Raw genomic sequence first — 19,497 nt, forward strand, 5'->3', positions numbered from 1 at the left:
TCATATTTCACTTTTAGATAGTTTACAGATATGCTAATGTTAGTTACACAATTGTTACTAAAAGGCAATATTTCTGACTGTGTATTGCTAAAACATAGCATTCAGTCAGAAACTGCAAATCTATGTTTTTAGAGTAATAATTACCAGGAGCTGCATTTCCTTGGCTTTATAGCATGTATCAACTGCTGAGAAAGTAAGGAAACACTCCGCATGATGTGGTAGATGTGTGGGTATTACCCAGTCAGCACGATTCCTTTGGATGTGTACAAATTGGCAGAGGTAGCCCACATTTTGAAATGAATGAGTTCCCACACTCTGTCTTTTATACCCAAAGCTGAAACATAGTTTAACTGAGTCACACTGCAACCAAAAATGAGACTTTTGGAAATGGTAGATACTGTGTCCATTTGTTTTACATGAGTCACATCTGTTTTATAGCTCTCAGTAGTTTTCATACTCATACATAGTTGGTGAGAATATGCGGAGCCGCTAACATAGAGTAAAATATATTTTAAAGCTACTGTTGCAGTTTAATTTGAATTGTAGCTTGACACTACACTGCTTGTCTTTAGCTGCAGATGGCAGCATTTATTATACAATCAGAAGAATTGAATTGTTTAGTCTTTGTGGCAAGTGTTTTAGAGAGGTGTTGGCTAAACTTTGTTGTCGCTTGGTAAGCTATACATAGCTTGTATTGTGTTATACTGCTGGTGGCTTTCCAATTTTGTTCACTTCTTAGACATCAACGTAGGTGGGCTAAATATGAAATAATAAAAACTGAGCAGTATAACCTTCATGGATGTAGGATTTGTTGTATTAGATTGCATTAGTTTTAACTGCCTAATAAACAGAGTGTATTTTCTTATCAGTTATCAATATGTCTCTCAACTAATCTTCAAATACGATAGATTGACTGCCTAAGCCTTATGTCTATAGATGTCAATTCCTGCTTGTACGTACAGTAAACCACAAACTTCATTATTTTCTTTAATGCACTTTGTAAATGAAAATCTAAACTCTTGGTGCAACCTAAGGATGATTTTGAAATGTAATAATTCTAAAGCTGCAAACTCTATTGGTCTGTGGAGAAGCATAAATAATCTTCAGGATCTATGGTTCATAGAGCAGTGCTGATGCACATGCTTGTTCTCTACTAGTAACTGTCTCTGATGTTTTCTTACTACAGTAAAGGTACCGTCATGGGCTTTGTACCACACACATCCAAGTAAAAGGTCTTGAATGGTGAGTGTGGGAACTAGCTCCTAAGCAGCTGCAGCAACATTGCATTATGGTCACGCCACAGACGTGCTCCCATATGTTTGCCTGAGTGAGAAATTGTTGTGCTTTCTTAATAAAAAGAGACAGATATGGGCCACAGCAGGGGGAGGGGTCCCACAGCCAAGCCACAGACAACCATGGCAGATAATAACGGTGCTCGTTTGGTACATAGTTTTTTCTCTCTCAAGGGATTTCCTGCTGCTTACCTGTAGAATTATTCCTTGATCTCTCTTTGCCTTGTGCCATGAAAGTCCAACGCAGCATGATAATCCCTACAATGTGGCACACACAAAGGAGGATTGTTGCACATTTGGCAATCTGTTGTTCTATTTCTCCCTGATTAGCTGTATTGTGTTAATTTTGGAGTCGAGTAACCGGAGTAGTTACATTTGAGTCAAAGAAAAAGTAACCACTTTTACATTTTAAAGGCACATGTCTATCACAGAAACAGGTTTTCTGTTATTGTAAGAACGTGTAAAAGAAGGTCTACGTTCTTAAAAGTGCTGTTTTAGCCATTTCAGAAGCATAACTCAAAACTACTTGTAGCATTTCACTCCACATTATAATAAGTGCCCCTTACATACTGATGTACCGATCAGTAGTTTTAAAACCCAAATGACTGCATCACTTGTGACAGTTTTTCTATGTAAATGATTAACTACATGTTTGAGTGTGTTGTCTATCGTGTTTTTCTTCAGGTCAGAATCAGGTTTCCTTACTTGAATCAGTAGGGTTCAAGTAAGGAAATTTATTTGGTAGGATTGGAGCTTTCTGGCAGCGTACAGTGTTTGCCTGGGAGTCACAATGTTCTGGAAGGTCTCATAACATGAAATAACACATTCAAATATGCATCAGATTTATTAAATGTTCTCCCTCTGGAACAAGAAACAGGCCCCAAACTGCTGCCGCACAGTCCCTCTGTAATGAGCATTTGTCTTACAGCTGTTAATGAGTCAATAAATATAATGAATGATTGGAATTAAGCTGGAGTATGAATGCAAAACTTGTATATAGGCTACCCTTTTTTCATTAGACTATGAATATTATTTATTAAGTGAGACATTTGACAACATTGAAAATAAACACATTTGTTAAAAAAAAGAAAATTTAAACTTACTACTAGACAACATATAGGATATTTCATCTCTCGGTGAAAGTCGATCTCTCGCTGATACCAGGTTTCCCATCATTTGTATTTTGCGACTGACTGCAGTTTCTGCGCTGTTGCTGCTGCTGCTCATACGCAATCCCTGGATAGGTGGTTGCCATGGATTCCTGGGTCACATGCGTGGGTTGCCTGTAGCCAGAAGCAGCAGAAGATGCTTGGACGAGAAATCCAGAGCCATTTTCATTCAAGGAAAAGAAAGGATTCGCAGTGGATGGCTTGCTGACTGGGTGGCCTCACTACACCCGTTTGCTGATTTTGGCTTGTTTCATCTTATCGGTTTGATTAGGCCTATTTTAAATTCGCAGCAAACCGGTTTTGTCCACATCCATAGACTGATAATAGGAATGAGTATAGAAATTCCTGAAGGACTGACGGAGCTGTTACAGAGCTTTACCGTGGAAGTTTTGAGGAATCAGCCTAGGGATTTGCTCGAGTTTGCATTACAGTACTTCACCCAGCTGAAGGAAAGCGAGACCAAAGAGGCCTCATTTGGCAATGACCAAAATTCGGCCCCAAGACTGGGAAAAGCGGTCAATTTCATTGACGAAGCCATGCAGATCGATTCGGAAAACGGAGAGGAGGAGGAAGAGGACGACGATGACGAAGAATTCATAGGTAGGCTAATAAATTCAATGTAGGCTATGTGTCAGGAGGGTGTGTGACAGTGGATGTCGTTCATTTATTAAGAGCAATGAGCATTTATCGCTGTGTGCTCGGCTTCTGTTCAGTGGGAGAGAATAACAAGATGCACATTAAACGCAGTGATGCTCCAGCGCTCGCCACCTTGCATCCACCACGGCTCTGTCATTTGCCATATATGGTCACGGAGGCTGAATGACGGTTAATGAACGTGTCTTTCTTCATATGTGCAGACACGTTTTTGTAATAAAGACAGGAACTGTGTGTTTTCTAGACAAACCCTGCACCTCTAGGTCATTTAAATATTTTCAGTTTCAGGTGCAGGCCTGACGGGCCCTGGTGGATCAACAATATGACAAAGCAGAAGGTACTAAATTAACCCTCTGCTTTGATGCAAACAATGCAAAATATATCGTTTACCGCCCCTAAATTATTTTGGGCTTCCACATGTGGTCATGTGCAACACAGTGGCCGGTGCAGTATTGCAATAAGGTGCAGCAAGTAGCATGGCAACCCAGAGCTCTGACACAGCATCCCAATGAGTGGTAGGGTCTGCAAGGCTGGCTGCAATGGTTACATAAGGAAAAGTAAAGTATAGTTAATCATTAAACTAACTATTGTAGTATTTTGGACCATCACACCTCCAGTGCCTTGTCATAATAATATGTCAATGAGCCTCCTCCGAAAACATTGGCTGACAGGCTATAAAGAGACCTCCTATCTAATGGATATTTCATACTGAGACAATTGTGAGCTTGGCAATTTATGCGGTGTTTTACATTTGAGTATTTTTCTTATTCAAATTTGATTCAAACACACTTCAGAGCAGCTGTCCTTATCCAGGTTTTACCTAAATGAGTACGGGTCCTTAGTAAGCACAGGGCTGGATGTATTCCACTACACATGTTCTCCTAATGTAGAAACGTGCATTAACCTTACATTTTTTAGTAATGAGTCTCTTACTGTGACATAGATGTACTTCCTAATGAAATCCAACATGTTAAAATATATATGTTCTATGCTTTTCCAGCCCCGGTAATGAACAGATTCATCAGAAGAGTATCAGGTAAGTTGTCATTTGCTGGCTGTTTAAAGCTTGTTCTGTCAAGAGGAGAACTCTGGACAGTGTCAGTGCTGGAAACATATTCAACTTTTTTGACACATGAATACTGAGGCTACGTCAGATTTGCTTCAGTAATACGAGTGATTCAGGAAATTTCTTTTCATCTGTCTTTTCTCACTGTCTTTAGCTTATATAATAGAGTTGATTAATTAGAGTTTGTGAAACCACTTTGTCTCAAGTCCGGTTAATAATGTCAGTCAGTGACGTGGGTAGAGAGATGAGGACAAGGACTGCTATTAATAATGATCCCTTGCTCCTCATAATAGTAACATTCTGGCTTCTCAAAAAATTCTGTATTAGGACTGATACATCTTCATGATATATAAATAAATAAATATATATATAATCAACAAGGTTGCATTATGTTTCTGCAAAATCAGAGTGAAGTTTCCCACATTTATGAATTGAAATATAAAGTATTTTTCAATGCGTGTCCTGCAAGAAGCTAGGTTTATTCAAGTAAAAGTGTGTTATTACTACAGTATATTGCCGTACAAACACAGGAAGGAAATGTGGTGCGAGTGCCACCACCATCACCCCATCCCCCAAAGCCCCACACTTAAGACCAGAAAAGTTGTGTTTATTGAAAGATTTATTGCATGAGACTGCAGAATAACCCCTTGGATTTGATTTTTGCTGCTAGGTCACTTGAATAAGAAGCTTTATTCTTAAGCATTTGAGTTTAAATGTTGTTTCCAAAGGTTCTGTCAGAAATTGGAATAATTTTATGAATTTGCTGTCTGGTAAGGAGTGACTACTTGATCTCTGTCATGCAGTGTGTGCTGAAGCGTTCAATCCTGATGAAGATGACGAGGATAAAGAGCCAAGGGTAAACTGTGTTTCTTGCCACAAAGAATTCAAATTGTATCTGAATCAACATTTTAAAGTCTTCTGTGTGTACTTTAATATTTTGGCAAGCATAGAGTCATGTCACAAGACCTGTGCTTCTATTTGCAGGTTACCCATCCAAAAACCGACGAGCAGAGACAGAGACTACAGCAAGCATGTTGGGACATTCTTCTGTTTAAGAATTTGGATCCGGTGAGTGGATTATTCCATAAGTACTCTGGAGTCCTCTGGTTTGTGCTCTGCCATCTCTTAAATTACACAAAGGAGAACATGGCCTGAGGCCAACAGCTTTTTGCTGCAGCTCAGTGCACTATGTATGATTTGTAAAGATGGTTGTTTTCAAGTAGCTAAAACCCCTCACTAGTGGATTTTGCATGATTATTTCAATGCGTGAAATTCATATATTTGACTAATATTTCCCACCATCACAGGAAGAGATGTCTCAGGTGCTGGATGCCATGTTTGAGAAGTTCTGCACTGAAGGGGAGCATATCATTGATCAAAATGATGATGGGGACAACTTTTATGTCATTGAAAGGTGATCTTTCATGTGGCTTTTGCAACATTGTTGATTGTTATACAGCATATATCTATAAAAAGTAATATATTTGTGAAAAAATCCGTAAATCAATGTTCAGAAACAGAAAACAGAAACAGAAAACAGTAATGGAACTACATTGAATTTGCCTTGGTGATTGGGTGCATACATACATACAAACAAACACACATGTTAAACATGAATAAGAATAAACAATAAATACTGAAACAGAGATAAAGATATATAAATATGTATACATACATATTTCCTGTTGACTTACGATGTCAGGACACACCAATATGGCTGCCCTGTGTTTATATTTTTGTAATTGTCTAATTTTTCTTTGTATTTTCATTCAGAGGGACATTTAATATTTTCGTGAAGGTTGATGGCACAGACAAGCTGGTAGGCTGCTACGACAATCAAGGCAGCTTTGGAGAACTGGCATTGATGTACCACACCCCCAGGGCAGCCACAATAATCGCCACCTCGCCTGGAGCCCTTTGGTGCCTAGTGAGTAAACCAGGATGCCTAATGCAAGAGCACAGTTGGCTCCGTGCACAGGCTTTTATAACATGCTGTGCTGTCAGTTGTCATGATTTACAGTAAATATCCCGGATGTCTGTGGCAGTGTTGGCACCTGGCACCATGCAGTAGGTGGGATCATGTTGTCTGACTGAGATAACATACTGTATAAAACCCACTGAATGCAACAAAAAGTGAGAAAGTACTAGCACCTAATATGAACGTATGTAAATGAGTACTCAAGATGTTATAAATGTTGCAATGGTTATGTTATACTGTAAATGTTATAAATGCTCAAAATGTGAAAACTGAGGCTGTCAACTCCATCATGGAGAAGACTCAAGTCGAGGTGAAAACAATTGTGTTACCCGCATTGCTAATTTTTTTTAATTGTTATTTTAAATTTCAGCATTTTGGTAAAAACAACTTCCAACAACTTTTTAAATTGTGTCCAAAACAGCCGTTGTGAATATTCAGTTGCTACTCGATCTGTGAAGCAGCTTGTTTATTAATAACTCAGTGAGGGTCGTGTCCTTAAACTGAGGGTAACAGCTTTGTTATGTCACCTGTGTGCAAACTGGGCAGGTGGCATCTGTATTCCCTGTTGACCCTCGTTGTAGTGCGTGTTTGAGTCTGTGAACAAGCAGCCAGTCCTGTTCGACCAACGATCCCCAGAGGTTGAGGAGGAACAGTGCTGCTGAAGGGTCTCTAAGCAAACCGTAGTTTATAGTAGGAGCTTTAATTTGAGTCTAAGTCTGGCATTCAAATTGTAAACATTCACCTTTTTGGCAACTTGGTTTGATAAGCTTCAGTACGCTAAGTCCTCAGGCCTAGCACCCTACTGACCACATCACCACAAGGTTAAAGCCATATTTGCTCATTTGGTAGGGAATTCTTTGTTCCCACCTAGAAGGAACCGTAGTCAACTGCCTATGTTTCCTACAGTACACCATGTAACCACTGCATGTTGTCATCTAACATGTTGCTGGGCATTATTTGATTCTAAACTATGTATAATTATATATTGCCCTGCTGAAATAACATACAACTGAGATATCTCTAAAGGTTTATCATTATGTGCTAATGCTTGAATTATTCTGAGTGGTGTAGGGGTTTGCAGGAGATGCTCTGCTTACTTAACAACTGATTTACAGCGACCCCTACTGCCAAATGTTTCATATGAGTAATTGTCAGGTGAAAGAGTACCAGAACGATCTCGAGCTGTGGGGAAAATGTAAATGAGTATTGCCACCCAGCCATCCTGACTTTTTAAAAGGTGCGGGGGTAGTAAGCACAACAAATGAAAATGATGGCGATGCCAGACTTTCTGTGCATCCTGGATTATTTCTCCATTATGTGTATTACGAGTCATCACAAACATTGTAACATTTTAAAGTAAGAGAAAAGAGAGGGGCTTTTGATACTCAAAAATACTCTAAAAAGACGTTTTTTATATACTGTACATATACACACATATAACAATGCAGTCTATGATAACAACACAGAGAGACAGGACAACCCCGTGTCTCACATGCTTCTGAATGTTTTCCTTTTCTTTGAATCTGTGTTTCAGGATCGTCTGACATTCAGGAGGATTATAGTGAAGAACAATGCCAAGAAAAGGAGGCTGTATGAGGCGTTCATTGAAACGTTACCACTTCTTACATCATTAGAGGTTAAGATTAGCTTTGTCCTCCAGTGTGAAGAAAGTGCAGTATGCATTTCCAGTAAAAACCATTGTCAACCAAATATCCTTTCATCCACAGCTCTCAGAGAGAATGAAGGTAGTGGATGTAATATCCACCAAGGTGTACAGTGATTCACAGCAGATTATTGCTCAGGTGATGAATCTCTTTGTATGATCTGTTCTTGGATTGATCATTTCATTTTCTGATGCAATGGAGAATTTATAAACCCCGAGTTGCTTATTTTTTGTGCTTTGTCTTACAGGGTGATTTAGCAGATCGCTTCTACATTGTTGAGTCTGGCCAAGTTAGAATCACCATGAAAAGAAGCAGGGTATGTTTGCCAAGTCAACCATTCATTTTTAAGTGTGAAAGAAAACTTTGTTTGCATGTCCTGGTATGTTAAAGTGTGCCCTTCTGTTTTGCCAGACGAAAAAAGACCAGGAAGATGAGGAGGTGGATATCGCCACATGCTCGAGGGGCCAGTATTTTGGGGAGTTGGCGCTTGTCACAAACAAGCCCAGAGCTGCATCAGCCTACGCTGTGGGAACCGTCAAATGCTTGGGTATGTTTTGTGCAATTTTATGACTATTAATTTGATCCGTCCAGCATGTAGACTTCTCAGTATACCACTTATTATTATTCTGTTCTGTTCTTTTTTTTAATCAGCCATGGACATCAAAGCTTTTGAGAGATTGCTGGGTCCGTGCATGGACATCATGAAGAGAAACATTGCTAACTATGAGGAGCAGCTGGTCACCCTGTTTGGAACAAGCACTGATATTGAGCAGCAAAGTGCATCAGACAGCTCCAATGGACCATGAATCTGTGGTTACAATAAAAAAGAGGCTTGTATGGAGTTTTCCCCCCCCATGATCACTTAAAGGCTTTTCTTACAACAAATGTGAATATTCACCTCAACTTTTGTGCGTCAGATAAATAAAACAGACTACGTCAGACAAGATTCATTTTAACAGAGATTGCCACTGAGTGTTATGACAAAAGTAAAATAAGCCAAAGCAGAATTGCTCAACGCTTGTTTGAATTAGATTTCTCACAACTCTCACCCTAAAAATGTAAGCATACATTGAACTTGTCAGTGTCAGACGTTTTGTTAACCCTCACCTTTTCTCCACAGTATTATATATTTACACTTACGGTATAATATTGTTTGTACATTTGTTAACATTGTTGGTCAAAATCAGATGCCAAAACTAATTTCTTACTGGATAAGTGTTAGAAGATATGTCACAATCTCTTGTCGTTTTTGGCAAGAGCACTAACACTCAGCATGAGGAAAAGTGCCCCAACATGAAAAAGGATAAAAATGTGTAAAATAAGTTAATTTAATAACATATTTCACATTTTTATCACAACAGAATGTAGATTTGGCAGTACTTTAATACTTTTACAAAATTAATTTATGTTTATTATGAGATTTAATTCCTTGAATACATGTTCATAAACTGTGTCATTGTTGGTAAGTGTGTATTTGTGGCTGTTAGCCTAATACTATGCTTTTGCAAAGAAAAACATCAGAAAGATAGCTGATAGTTTTGTAAGAATATACAACACATTGCTGTACAATTTAAAACTGAGTATTCACTGTTATTATATATGCCCAGCTTTAATTTAACTAGTTGCCCCACTAGACTGTAGTCATTATAGGCAGTGTCTTGAAACAATTAATTTTTCCTGTGTTTTAATGTAAAATTAAGTCATATTGTTTTTGTGTCAGTGAAACATACATTATGATTATGATATCCATTATTGCTGTCTACCTCTGCCAACAACTTATACTGTTTGGAAACACATTTTCAATGTTCCCTCTGAACAGAAATCTAAAGTGGGTCTTCTCTCTCTCTCTCTCTTCTCTCTTTTTAAAATTAATAATTGAAGTCTTCTGTATTTTGTCCGTGGTTTACTGCAGCTTAAACTGTTTAAAGCTGGTTTAACATTTAAACATTCTGAATTTATTTCCTTTCTTTGTGCAGGTAGTGCTGGTAATTTTTAAGGCAAACCCATAATACTGACTGAAAGTACTGTATGTTTCACTTTTCATGTCAATAAAGAACATTTTTTACATTTGCGTGTTACATAAGTATTTGTTATTGGAATAGCACACTTTCGAAGCTTTTCATTCATGCCTTATTCATACAGTTGTTCATTAACTATATGTTGTAGTAAAACAGTTAAATCAATTGTTTTTATGTACAAGGGAAAGGAAAAATAATCTAGAAAGCAATGTAAGTATTTTTTGCTGTAGTTGCAACACTGAAGATAGAAAAATAATGTATTGTTCCTGTCATTGCCAATCAGCTGTTACTGGGTAGTAACAGGCATGAACGTTCATCCAATCATACGATGATCAACAAACTAGGCCCCACCGTCAATATTTTTCTCAACAGTATCGACCAATAGAATACCCGGATTATTGTGATTGACGTTCTTATTCACCAATAGGAGGCTTTGTCTGGAAACATTCATTCCCACCCTTCGAGTGAATGCCAGAGAATTTCTTGATGGCGAAAAGGTTTGGTAAGTGGGAAGTTGACTACTTTTTTTCGAAGAAATTAAAGGTTCAAACAATATTTTAACTTAAGCGTTGTTTGATCAGTGTCTTTGCAATTCTACCATGGTGTTTGAGCGGGGTTGTCACGCATTTATTTGATGACGAATGACTGTGCTCTACTAGCTGTTTTTTTTCGCTGTGACGCTAGTTTTGGTGGTAACAAGCCCAACCGACAGCCGTTTTGTATGTCAAAACATACAAAGTAAGTCTTTTAATTGGTACAGTCTGCTTTGATTCGTTAAAAATTGTCTTTTAAAGGCCTCGGTGTTATCGTGTCATTCATTTTGAACAAGGCAGTGGTTGCGTCATGCCTCAACTTGTTGACATTCTTTTGTTTACAATGTAGCTAGCTAACTAGACCATAGACTAAACACGACAGCCGTTGCGTTTGTACTAGCAAAGGACACTGCTGCTGATTTTGAGGAGTGAGAAAACAGTAGGCCTGAGCGTCAAACTGTCTTTTTATATTTGATAATAATTTTGAAATGGTAACAGTATTCGTATATCCGCGTTTATTAAAGTCTAAGCAACGGTTTGTCAGAGCTTGTAGCGACCATTGATGGGTTGTCAGAAAGCAAACATCCGTTAGTTCTTCCTTGTGAACTGATTAATTTCATGTTCTCATGTTATTAGATATTTTAATTTTTTTCTTTTACTTTGTATGACGTCAAATATATCAGACAAAGACAATTTTACCCTTTCATTGATATTCTTTTATATTTCTTTCAACTTCGTGTTTTTGAGCCTCTATTACGATACTTTTCATAACGTATTTCTACTAATTTTCACTTTTGCTACGCAGTTCTGAATGAATGGGCTCTGGTACGCATGCGCCAGATCCTTTTTTAAGTTTATAAACAAGGCCTCCATGCAGCTGGTCACATGACTAGACACAGAGGTATACTGTGTCGATTTAGAACAAAGGATTCCATAAACGCTTCATACCTTTACCATCTTTGCATGCAGTGCATGACATGTCTTGCTATGATAACATAATGCCTGTTTTTTTCTTTATTTAATTGTCCACCGACCTTTTACGGTTTATGTGTAATGTTTTTTGCTCTGGATCCGTTCGTTATGTCAATGAGTACAACACGAATCCACTGAACACTATTCAGACGTGTGCATGCAATTCCAATTGTCGTTATTGCTTAAGGCTCATTAAAAGCAGCATTGGAAATAGATTGTTAAAGTACTCGGGTTGTCCCTTTTTGTTTAGCATAAAATCTGCTGATGTGGCAGAATATGATGATGGAAGCTCAGTAAACTGACCTGCAACCTGTTAAAAGAAATAGAGGAACAACAGAACATTGTCAGAATGGACGAGTCTTTCGATCCACTCAAGTGCAACGAGGAACTGCCTTCCTCACCTGGGTGCCACATGGATTATGGTAAAATCCTAAACCAGCAAAAAGTTACATTCTACATTTAAATAAACGGAACTTTTCCACATCAATTATGAATATTATTGTTGACTTCTCCCTAGATGACATGCCAGAGTTGCAGGAGGTGGTGGAGGACCAGAGGTCTCCAGGATTATTTCAGGTTGGAGCAGGGGTGTCTCACCAGGAGCTCAGCTGCTCCCCCAACACCAACTGGCTCACTGAGCTCGCCAACATTGCCACCAGTCCTCAGAGCCCCCTGTTGAAGAGCGTCCTGCATAAGAGGTTTGTACCAAGGCCATGAAAAACAACAAAATCTGATGAGTGCATACAGTGATATAAACTCAAAGAGAAGTTGACAACCCCTGTTAGAACATAAGTACATAGTACCCCAGGGTGGGTATTCCACAAAGCAGAGATTGACAAATTAGCCAAATAATGTAAAAAATGTTATGAAATCTTCTAAAATTCTGTTGTTGTTTTTTTGCAAGTATTGAAGTAAATGTTACAATATGTTTAGGTCATTACAACCAGGATATTGCAAAAATCATTTTCACAGTAAACCTGGCTAACTTTGTTTTGTTGAATACCCCTGCTGGTGCTAAACAACGTATTAATCAGCTGTCTGTAGATTATAAATATCAATTATATTTTACTTAAAAATATGAAAGGGTAGCCAATGACTATATATGACGATGATATATTTATAACATTGTCATTTTATTTCAGATCATCTCCAGTCCACATCTTTGGCAACAGTAATAGTTTGCATTCCTACGCCCGTCCCCCATTAGCCAGCAGTGCACCCAACCCGTCCAGAGGCCACCTCAGGGAGCGCAGGCGTGTCAGGGTAACCTTTCACCTTTGAAAACCTAAAAATCATCCATTCTAGCAGACTTAGTGATTATTTACTACATTCTGTATGACATGTATACAGAAATTGTTTATTTTACCGATGTCCTTGTAAGATGTTTTTTATTATTATTTACAACAGGCTAGCAGTGAATCTGAGTCTGGAGTTTTTTCTATGTCCTCATCTTTTTCGGATGATGAAGACATGGCCTGGTCTCACAACTGGCCCTCCACAGCCTGGCATTGCTTCCTTAAAGGTGCATACGTACACAACCATGTACATACTGCATGCATCCACCAGTATACACTTTACACCTTAATCATACACATTGAAGTTGTTGAAAGTAAAGAGTTATTCCTCACAGCTTAAAGGCAAGAAAACAAGCCATTCATGTATGATTTCTTAAATCTATCGTTTAGATCAGTAATGTATAAACACAAATGTAAAACAAAAAAGTTGAGAAACACAATTATATAATTTTTATCTTATGGGAAACTCTTCTGGAATGTTTGTGAATAGACTTGTAATTTATGTGGTCAAAATGTTACTGATTGGTTGCTTAACTGCTCTGCCATAAAGTGTGCTTTGACCGGCAGGTAATGAAGACTGTTTTAGACTGAAACTGTAGAGGTGCTGACACTAATCTTTTGTTAACACTAAAAAGCCCCTCTCTTTACTACCAGGTCAAGTAAACATTTGTACAAGCGAACATTTGCAAAGAAATTCTGACCTCAGGTGTCCAAACCGCAGTATTGCATCCATTTTCCAGCATTCTCTTCTCTGTATCAACACACATTTGCTTATTTATCATGTCACATTGTGTTGATATTCAGGAACTCGCCTGCGCTTTCATCGAGGTCCTAATGTGGAGTGGCAGGAAGCTGATGAACTCAGGGATTCTGATGATGACTCAGATGATGAAACCATGATGCCATCATCCTCCTGTTTTAAGGTAGTGAGTTTGTTATTTCTTAAAATTATTAATAAGAATCTGCTCTACTTCTGCACTGACTGCATGATGCAGTGTGACGTCAGTGGACATAATGGCTTGTAAAAGTCACAAGGTGGCAGCCAGGTTAACAATAGAGGGACAAAAAGTTAGTAACTAAGTGCATGAATGAAACATAACATCCTTGATGATTTGCAGTGGTGGTCTCATTTACTATCATAAAAACCAAGCGATCAGGCACCAAGTTGTTTAATCACCAATTCCTCCTTGTTAGTGAGGTCCAAATGCTCATCTTGCTGGTAAGTTAAGACTTTTTTTCCATTTTTTTCTTTTGCTTCATTTACAGAGATATGGTTTAGAGGGGCTGAAGTTGCTGAGCCATGAAGAGACGGTATCTTTTGGCCAAGCAGTTCTTAAACTGACCTTTGACCCTGGTTCACCCGATGACGGCCTTTTAACAGCTGAATGCCGATTGGATCACCCTTTTTTTGTCAAGAATAAAGGTAAAATAAGCTCTTTTGAAAACTATTCTTAGATTTCTGTTCAAAATCAGTACACATTGACTGAAGGTTGTGTTCTTTAGCTTTGTTGTTAAAATGTGAATCTGGTCTTTGCCAACAGAAGCTTTCACAGACCAAACTTTTGCCAAATGTAAAATACTTAAACTTTTGCTTAAATAAACAGTTTTATGAACAAAATTATCTGTAATTTACCATCTGGGTTTTTCAGGGTGGTCTTCTTTTTATCCAAGCCTTACTGTGGTGCATCATGGGATCCCTTGCTATGAGATGCAGTTGGGCAATGTGTGCCTGCCACCTAACCACCCAGAAGCCATTAACTGTGATGACTCGGTCGTCTTTGACACTTTCAGAAGGTACACTCCTATAACTAAACTTAAAGTGGCTGTAATTTATATATTTCCATAACAATGTGTAAAATGACAATGTGACAGTTTAAAAGGGGTCGCTCGTAGTTATGAATCTACATGTGCAGCTCCTCTCGGCTTCAAACCTGCAACTTACAATAACTTTGTTGGCCACTTGGGAATCACAAGTTGAATACAATATTCCAGTTGTTTTTCACTGAAAACAGCTTCCCGCTGCAGCTAAATATGAAACTATGATAGCGGTGGAATTTAAACATATCAGTAAAGTTGCAGACCGAAAGCTAAATGCAAGCATTAATCAATTAGTTGTTAGATTTTTAAGTTATCGCCAACTATTTTGAAAATTTAATTAAGTGGTCTGAGTCAAAATTCTTTGATTCTACCTTCCTCATTATAAATACTTTTTTTTACTCCTCTATGACAGTAAATTAAATATAAGGACATTTGAGAGACGATGATTAGAATGCCAAAGATATAGATGATTTCTATATTGCTTTAAATAAAATTAAACAAATAAGTTAGAAATACAGTGTGTATTCTAAAAACAAAATAATTGGTATCTAAATATGTTACTGCAGTTATACATTATGTAGCAAATCTACAATCATTTACATATCTAGTATTTGTATATTTGAGACTTTTTTTGACGAGTGACAAGGTGACATTTTGTAACAAACTGGAAAAGAACTAATTGCAGATTAAAATGTGATAGATTAATAAAATTATAATAATATTAATGTCTGATCACTTTTCTCCTACAGTTATGACTTCACCCCACTAGACTCCTCAGCAGTGTATGTTCTCAGCAGCATGGCTCGTCAGCGCAGGACCTCCCTGTCTAGTGGGGGTGCTGTCAGTCCAGACTGTGATAAACTTGAGCGCTCCAGCTCTCCACAATCCTCAACTGGCAAATCAAACAAGAGCCACACCTCAGGGACAGCCGGTGGTGCCACGCCTACAAAATGCAAGCGGCCAATGAATGCCTTCATGCTCTTTGCCAAGAAGTACAGAGTGGAGTACACACAGATGTATCCTGGGAAGGACAACAGGTATGCAAAAGTCAATGAGATCCAGTGCACTTATACATACTGTTTTGCATTGCAGAATTATCAAATTTAGGGTAATGAGTTTCTATATTATCATGTAACATTTTTAGATACGCTCACATTAGCCTTGCGTTCAATATAATTTCCTGAAAGAGGATGTGATGTCACAGGTCCAGGTGTGTGTAGTAAATACATATTTAGCATTGAATGGAAGTCATATGACACTTGTAGTCTAGTTGTGTAATGTACCAAATAGCATGATGGCACACGCTGCGTCAGTGTTTCTTTAGTTTCGCTTTCGCTTTTCCAGACCCTCCTTCAAAGTGCGCACATAGCATTCGACGATGGGAGGAAAACTTGTAGTGGTTTATTAGCATTTCTTTAAAACAATCTGAATCGTCATGGGCTATATATATATACATATATATACATATATGTATATATACACATACATACATATAGATAATCTAGCTATTTGTGTCAATTTACCCTGGAGAGATCAGTCAATTATTGTAACACAAAGAACGCAAAGGGAAACGGAAAATACATGCATTTGGCGGAATTTCCTGCTACACGGGAGCAATCCTGGAAGTTGAACATCAAGAAATATAAACTAGTATTTCTTTGACAAAAGTTGACATCTATGGAAGTATACTATGACCATACTGTTACAGCCCAGTCTCATTTTGTGTTGACATGTTAGCTTTTGAAGCAGAGGTACTGTTAGAGAATGAGGGTAGACTCTGTGTGTATTGACAATTTAAAAACAGAGTCCCTTTGTGTTGATAGTTATAATGACTGAACCAGGCTAGAGATGTCAAGCCCAAAGCTACAGATTAAAAGTTAAAAGCCATTATATGTGAAGCTTTGTAGTTTAACACAAAGAGCACAGATGCGCCCGGTGGAAAATAGGGGTAAGACCCCAGTGGTCTTGGTTTTTTTGGTAGCAAAACTGAATGAGTAATGCTCTCTCCTTTAAGACCCACCATTAAAGAACCCATGAGCAATGCGTCTTTGGACCAATTCTTTAAGCCAATCATGTCCCAGCCAATATGATTTCCACTGCATGTGAGATTGACGATCTCTCTCGCTACATCGAGACAATGTTATTTTTTTTTAGTGTTAGGTTTCTTTCAAAATAATTCTAGGGCAGAAGTATAATCAAGCTTTGCCTTCAGTGTAATTGTATTTTCTTGGACCATTAAACATGTTTATAAATCAATTCTTCATTTAAAGGCCCAAAGACATGGTGCTCTTTGGATGCTTTTATATAGACCTTAGTGGTCCCCTAATACAATATCTGAAGTTTCTTTATGAAGCTTTCCTTAGTATGTGTCATTTCTGAGTCTGTAGCTTTTGAGGAGGGGGAGGGGAAGGCTGGGGGTGTGGCCTTGACCAACTGCCACTTTGCTCATTTGAAAGCCATGATGTCTCGCTCTGATGGTTGGCCAAATTCTCTTGGTGGGTAAAACCGAGAAAGGGGAGGCAACCTTGTATGATGACCTCATAAGGGGCAATATTCCAGATCGGCCAATCTGAGCTTTCATTTTCTCAAAGGCAGAGCAGGATACCCAGGGCTAAGTTTACACCTATCACCATTTCTAGCCACTGGGGGACCATAGGCAAGCTGGGGGTACGCAAATTAATGTTTTAATTAAGCAATTTAATTTCGTAATTAAAATCCTCTTAAAGTGAAATTTTCATGCCATGGAACCTTTTAATGACATTTGTAACGGCATATTTTACTGACTTTTTAAATGGCACTTTTATGGTATACCTTTTGTTATGACATACTATACTATGACTTTTTAAAATCTTTTTTAATAAAATATTTATGGCATAAAAGTCCTTGATCTTCTGTCTCTCACCTTAAATACCAGAGCCATTAGTGTCATCCTGGGTGACAAGTGGAAGAAGATGAAGAATGAGGAGAGGAGGATGTTCACCATGGAGGCCAAGGCTCTGGCTGAAGAGCAGAAAAGACTCAATCCAGACTGCTGGAAACGTAAAAGAACCAACTCAGTAAGGAGAAAAGTCACTGTACTACAACATCCACATTGTACGCTGACATTGCATGATAAATTATATTTACTTATCATTTTATGTCGTCTTTCAACAGGGTTCCCAGCAGACTTAGATATTCCCCCATAAACCCCAGCTGCTGGCGTTTTGACATGGAGAGGTGCTGGACAGTGCTTGATGCCTCTTTGCTCTCCTGTATTCTTGAGACTCAACTGTGATGCTGAATTCACTTGCTTTTTGTAACCTTAAAACATTAGAGACAAACCAGAAATATGAACTATAAACAAAACATGTAATCTAGTCACTAACAGTGCATATATTTTCTAGTATCTTTCATTTCGAAGATGTCTTATTCCCCTTTTTATATAAAAATGGACCTTATCATTTATTCCAGGTTATTTCCTAGTCAAGGTTGGAAATGAAAGCCTGTGGTGCTATGCTTCAGTGTAGAAGGGGCAGTAAACAACAAGTGTCTATTTATAATTGTAAAAGGGGTCATTTTAGCTAACTTTTTCACAACTGTTCAAATGGATTATATTTGTAAGGTTCAATATATTGCACAGATTGGTAACCCTTTGATACATTTTGTAATACAGTAGATATTCTGCAGCTCGACTGTTGCCAACAATTTGTGATGCTGCCCTGCCAAGTTTTTAGATTTTTGCCCAACCACCCAGCCATATGATGAGAGGGCTTTCAGCATGTGGTGGTGGGTTCTGTCACAAAGCACTTCAGACCTTCGCTGTAAGTCTTTGTATCTTTTGCACTTTATATAAATATGTAATCTAAACCTATACAGCCATTTTATACTGGTGGAAACCATTTGTATAATACAGCTAGTATCTTGACCGTTAGCCGTTTGACACATTCATGGCTCACTTCTGCTTTCAGGTTGCTCTCGAATTTGAAGTGCTTTGTTCATAATGTACAGGTTTCACACCCCCAACAACCTCTTGCACAAAATATCCTTGTATCATATTATAAATACTTTTTTAAAACTTGCATCTTATCCAAGTGTTTCATTTTTTCCATAAACTGTAATCAATCTGTCGAGATGCTTGGCTTTGTGAGTACATTTGTTTTCTCATCTTTTGTTTTTAAATTCAGTGTGCCAATTATTGCCCATACTTATTATTGCGGGCTGAATAGGCATTCAGATATCAAACACAGTTTCACCCAAATCACAGTTTACGTACTGTCCCGTTTTCAGACCGTTTCAGATTGTCCAATGTGTGTGTATGTGGCGGAATGTTAAGAGCTAAAGTGGAGGACAGAGTGGGGAGCTGCAGTGCGATTGTCTGAAAGTTTTTCAAACAAATTGCTCTCTGTCCTACAGTTTTCACTCTTCATACATCATTGTTGGTCAAAATGTAGGAAATCTTGTGCTGATAGGAGACATGATGGAGCATATCGGACTTAAACTTTTCGCGCTGTTTGCACCAATTGCCGATAGAAAACATTGAAAAAGAAAATCTGGATTCTTCACAGAGGAAATCACCATAGCAACAAGCTGTGACACACACACCTATCATGAGACTGTTCCCTGGAGGCCGTGTTGTCCTCTCTTTGCAAGACATGTCAAACAGCAGAGTAAAGTTAGCTCAGATGATCTGTTACTAATGATATTAACCATACGCCGGTGGTGACGACAGTACTATCCTACAGTTTTCGCTCTTCATACAGTACATCATTATTGGTCAAAATGTAGGAAATCTTCTGCCGGTTGCAGACGTGTAACTATGGGGTCCATCGGACATAGACGTTTGGTTCTGTTTATACCAACTGCCAATAGAAACTATGAAAAGAAATATCAGCATTTTTTACTGAGGAAATCACCACAGCAAAAACTGACTAACTGACTTCAGGCCTCAACACCAACAACTGTTTCATAGAAGACAGAGTTGGAGAGAAGGAGGAGCGGAAGGAAGGACAAGAAGTGTTATTTGTTAGCTAACATGATGTCACGATGGACCACACCCACC

The 19,497-nt window shown here is 38.3% G+C and overlaps 2 protein-coding genes across 2 annotated transcripts; both read left to right on the top strand.

Moving 5' to 3' along the window:
* Positions 1-2,556: 2,556 nt before the first annotated feature.
* On the top strand, positions 2,557-9,890 carry prkar2b (protein kinase cAMP-dependent type II regulatory subunit beta). Its single transcript, XM_032524463.1, has 11 exons — positions 2,557-3,061; positions 4,116-4,151; positions 4,985-5,037; positions 5,166-5,249; positions 5,489-5,595; positions 5,955-6,108; positions 7,694-7,795; positions 7,887-7,961; positions 8,071-8,139; positions 8,235-8,370; positions 8,475-9,890. The coding sequence occupies exons 1-11, from the start codon at positions 2,563-2,565 to the stop codon at positions 8,627-8,629; spliced, it is 1,470 nt and encodes a 489-aa protein (XP_032380354.1). The 5' UTR covers positions 2,557-2,562; the 3' UTR covers positions 8,630-9,890.
* A 348-nt stretch (positions 9,891-10,238) lies between these two features.
* Positions 10,239-18,524, top strand: hbp1 (HMG-box transcription factor 1). Its single transcript, XM_032524464.1, has 11 exons — positions 10,239-10,343; positions 11,597-11,768; positions 11,864-12,044; positions 12,489-12,609; positions 12,754-12,868; positions 13,446-13,564; positions 13,908-14,064; positions 14,291-14,435; positions 15,209-15,496; positions 17,374-17,515; positions 17,613-18,524. Exons 2-11 carry the CDS (start codon positions 11,696-11,698, stop codon positions 17,628-17,630), a joined length of 1,359 nt encoding a protein of 452 aa, XP_032380355.1. The 5' UTR covers positions 10,239-10,343; positions 11,597-11,695; the 3' UTR covers positions 17,631-18,524.
* Positions 18,525-19,497: the final 973 nt, after the last annotated feature.

This window comes from Etheostoma spectabile, chromosome 8 (genome assembly GCF_008692095.1).
Source record: "Etheostoma spectabile isolate EspeVRDwgs_2016 chromosome 8, UIUC_Espe_1.0, whole genome shotgun sequence".
Classification (NCBI taxonomy): domain Eukaryota; kingdom Metazoa; phylum Chordata; class Actinopteri; order Perciformes; family Percidae; genus Etheostoma; species Etheostoma spectabile.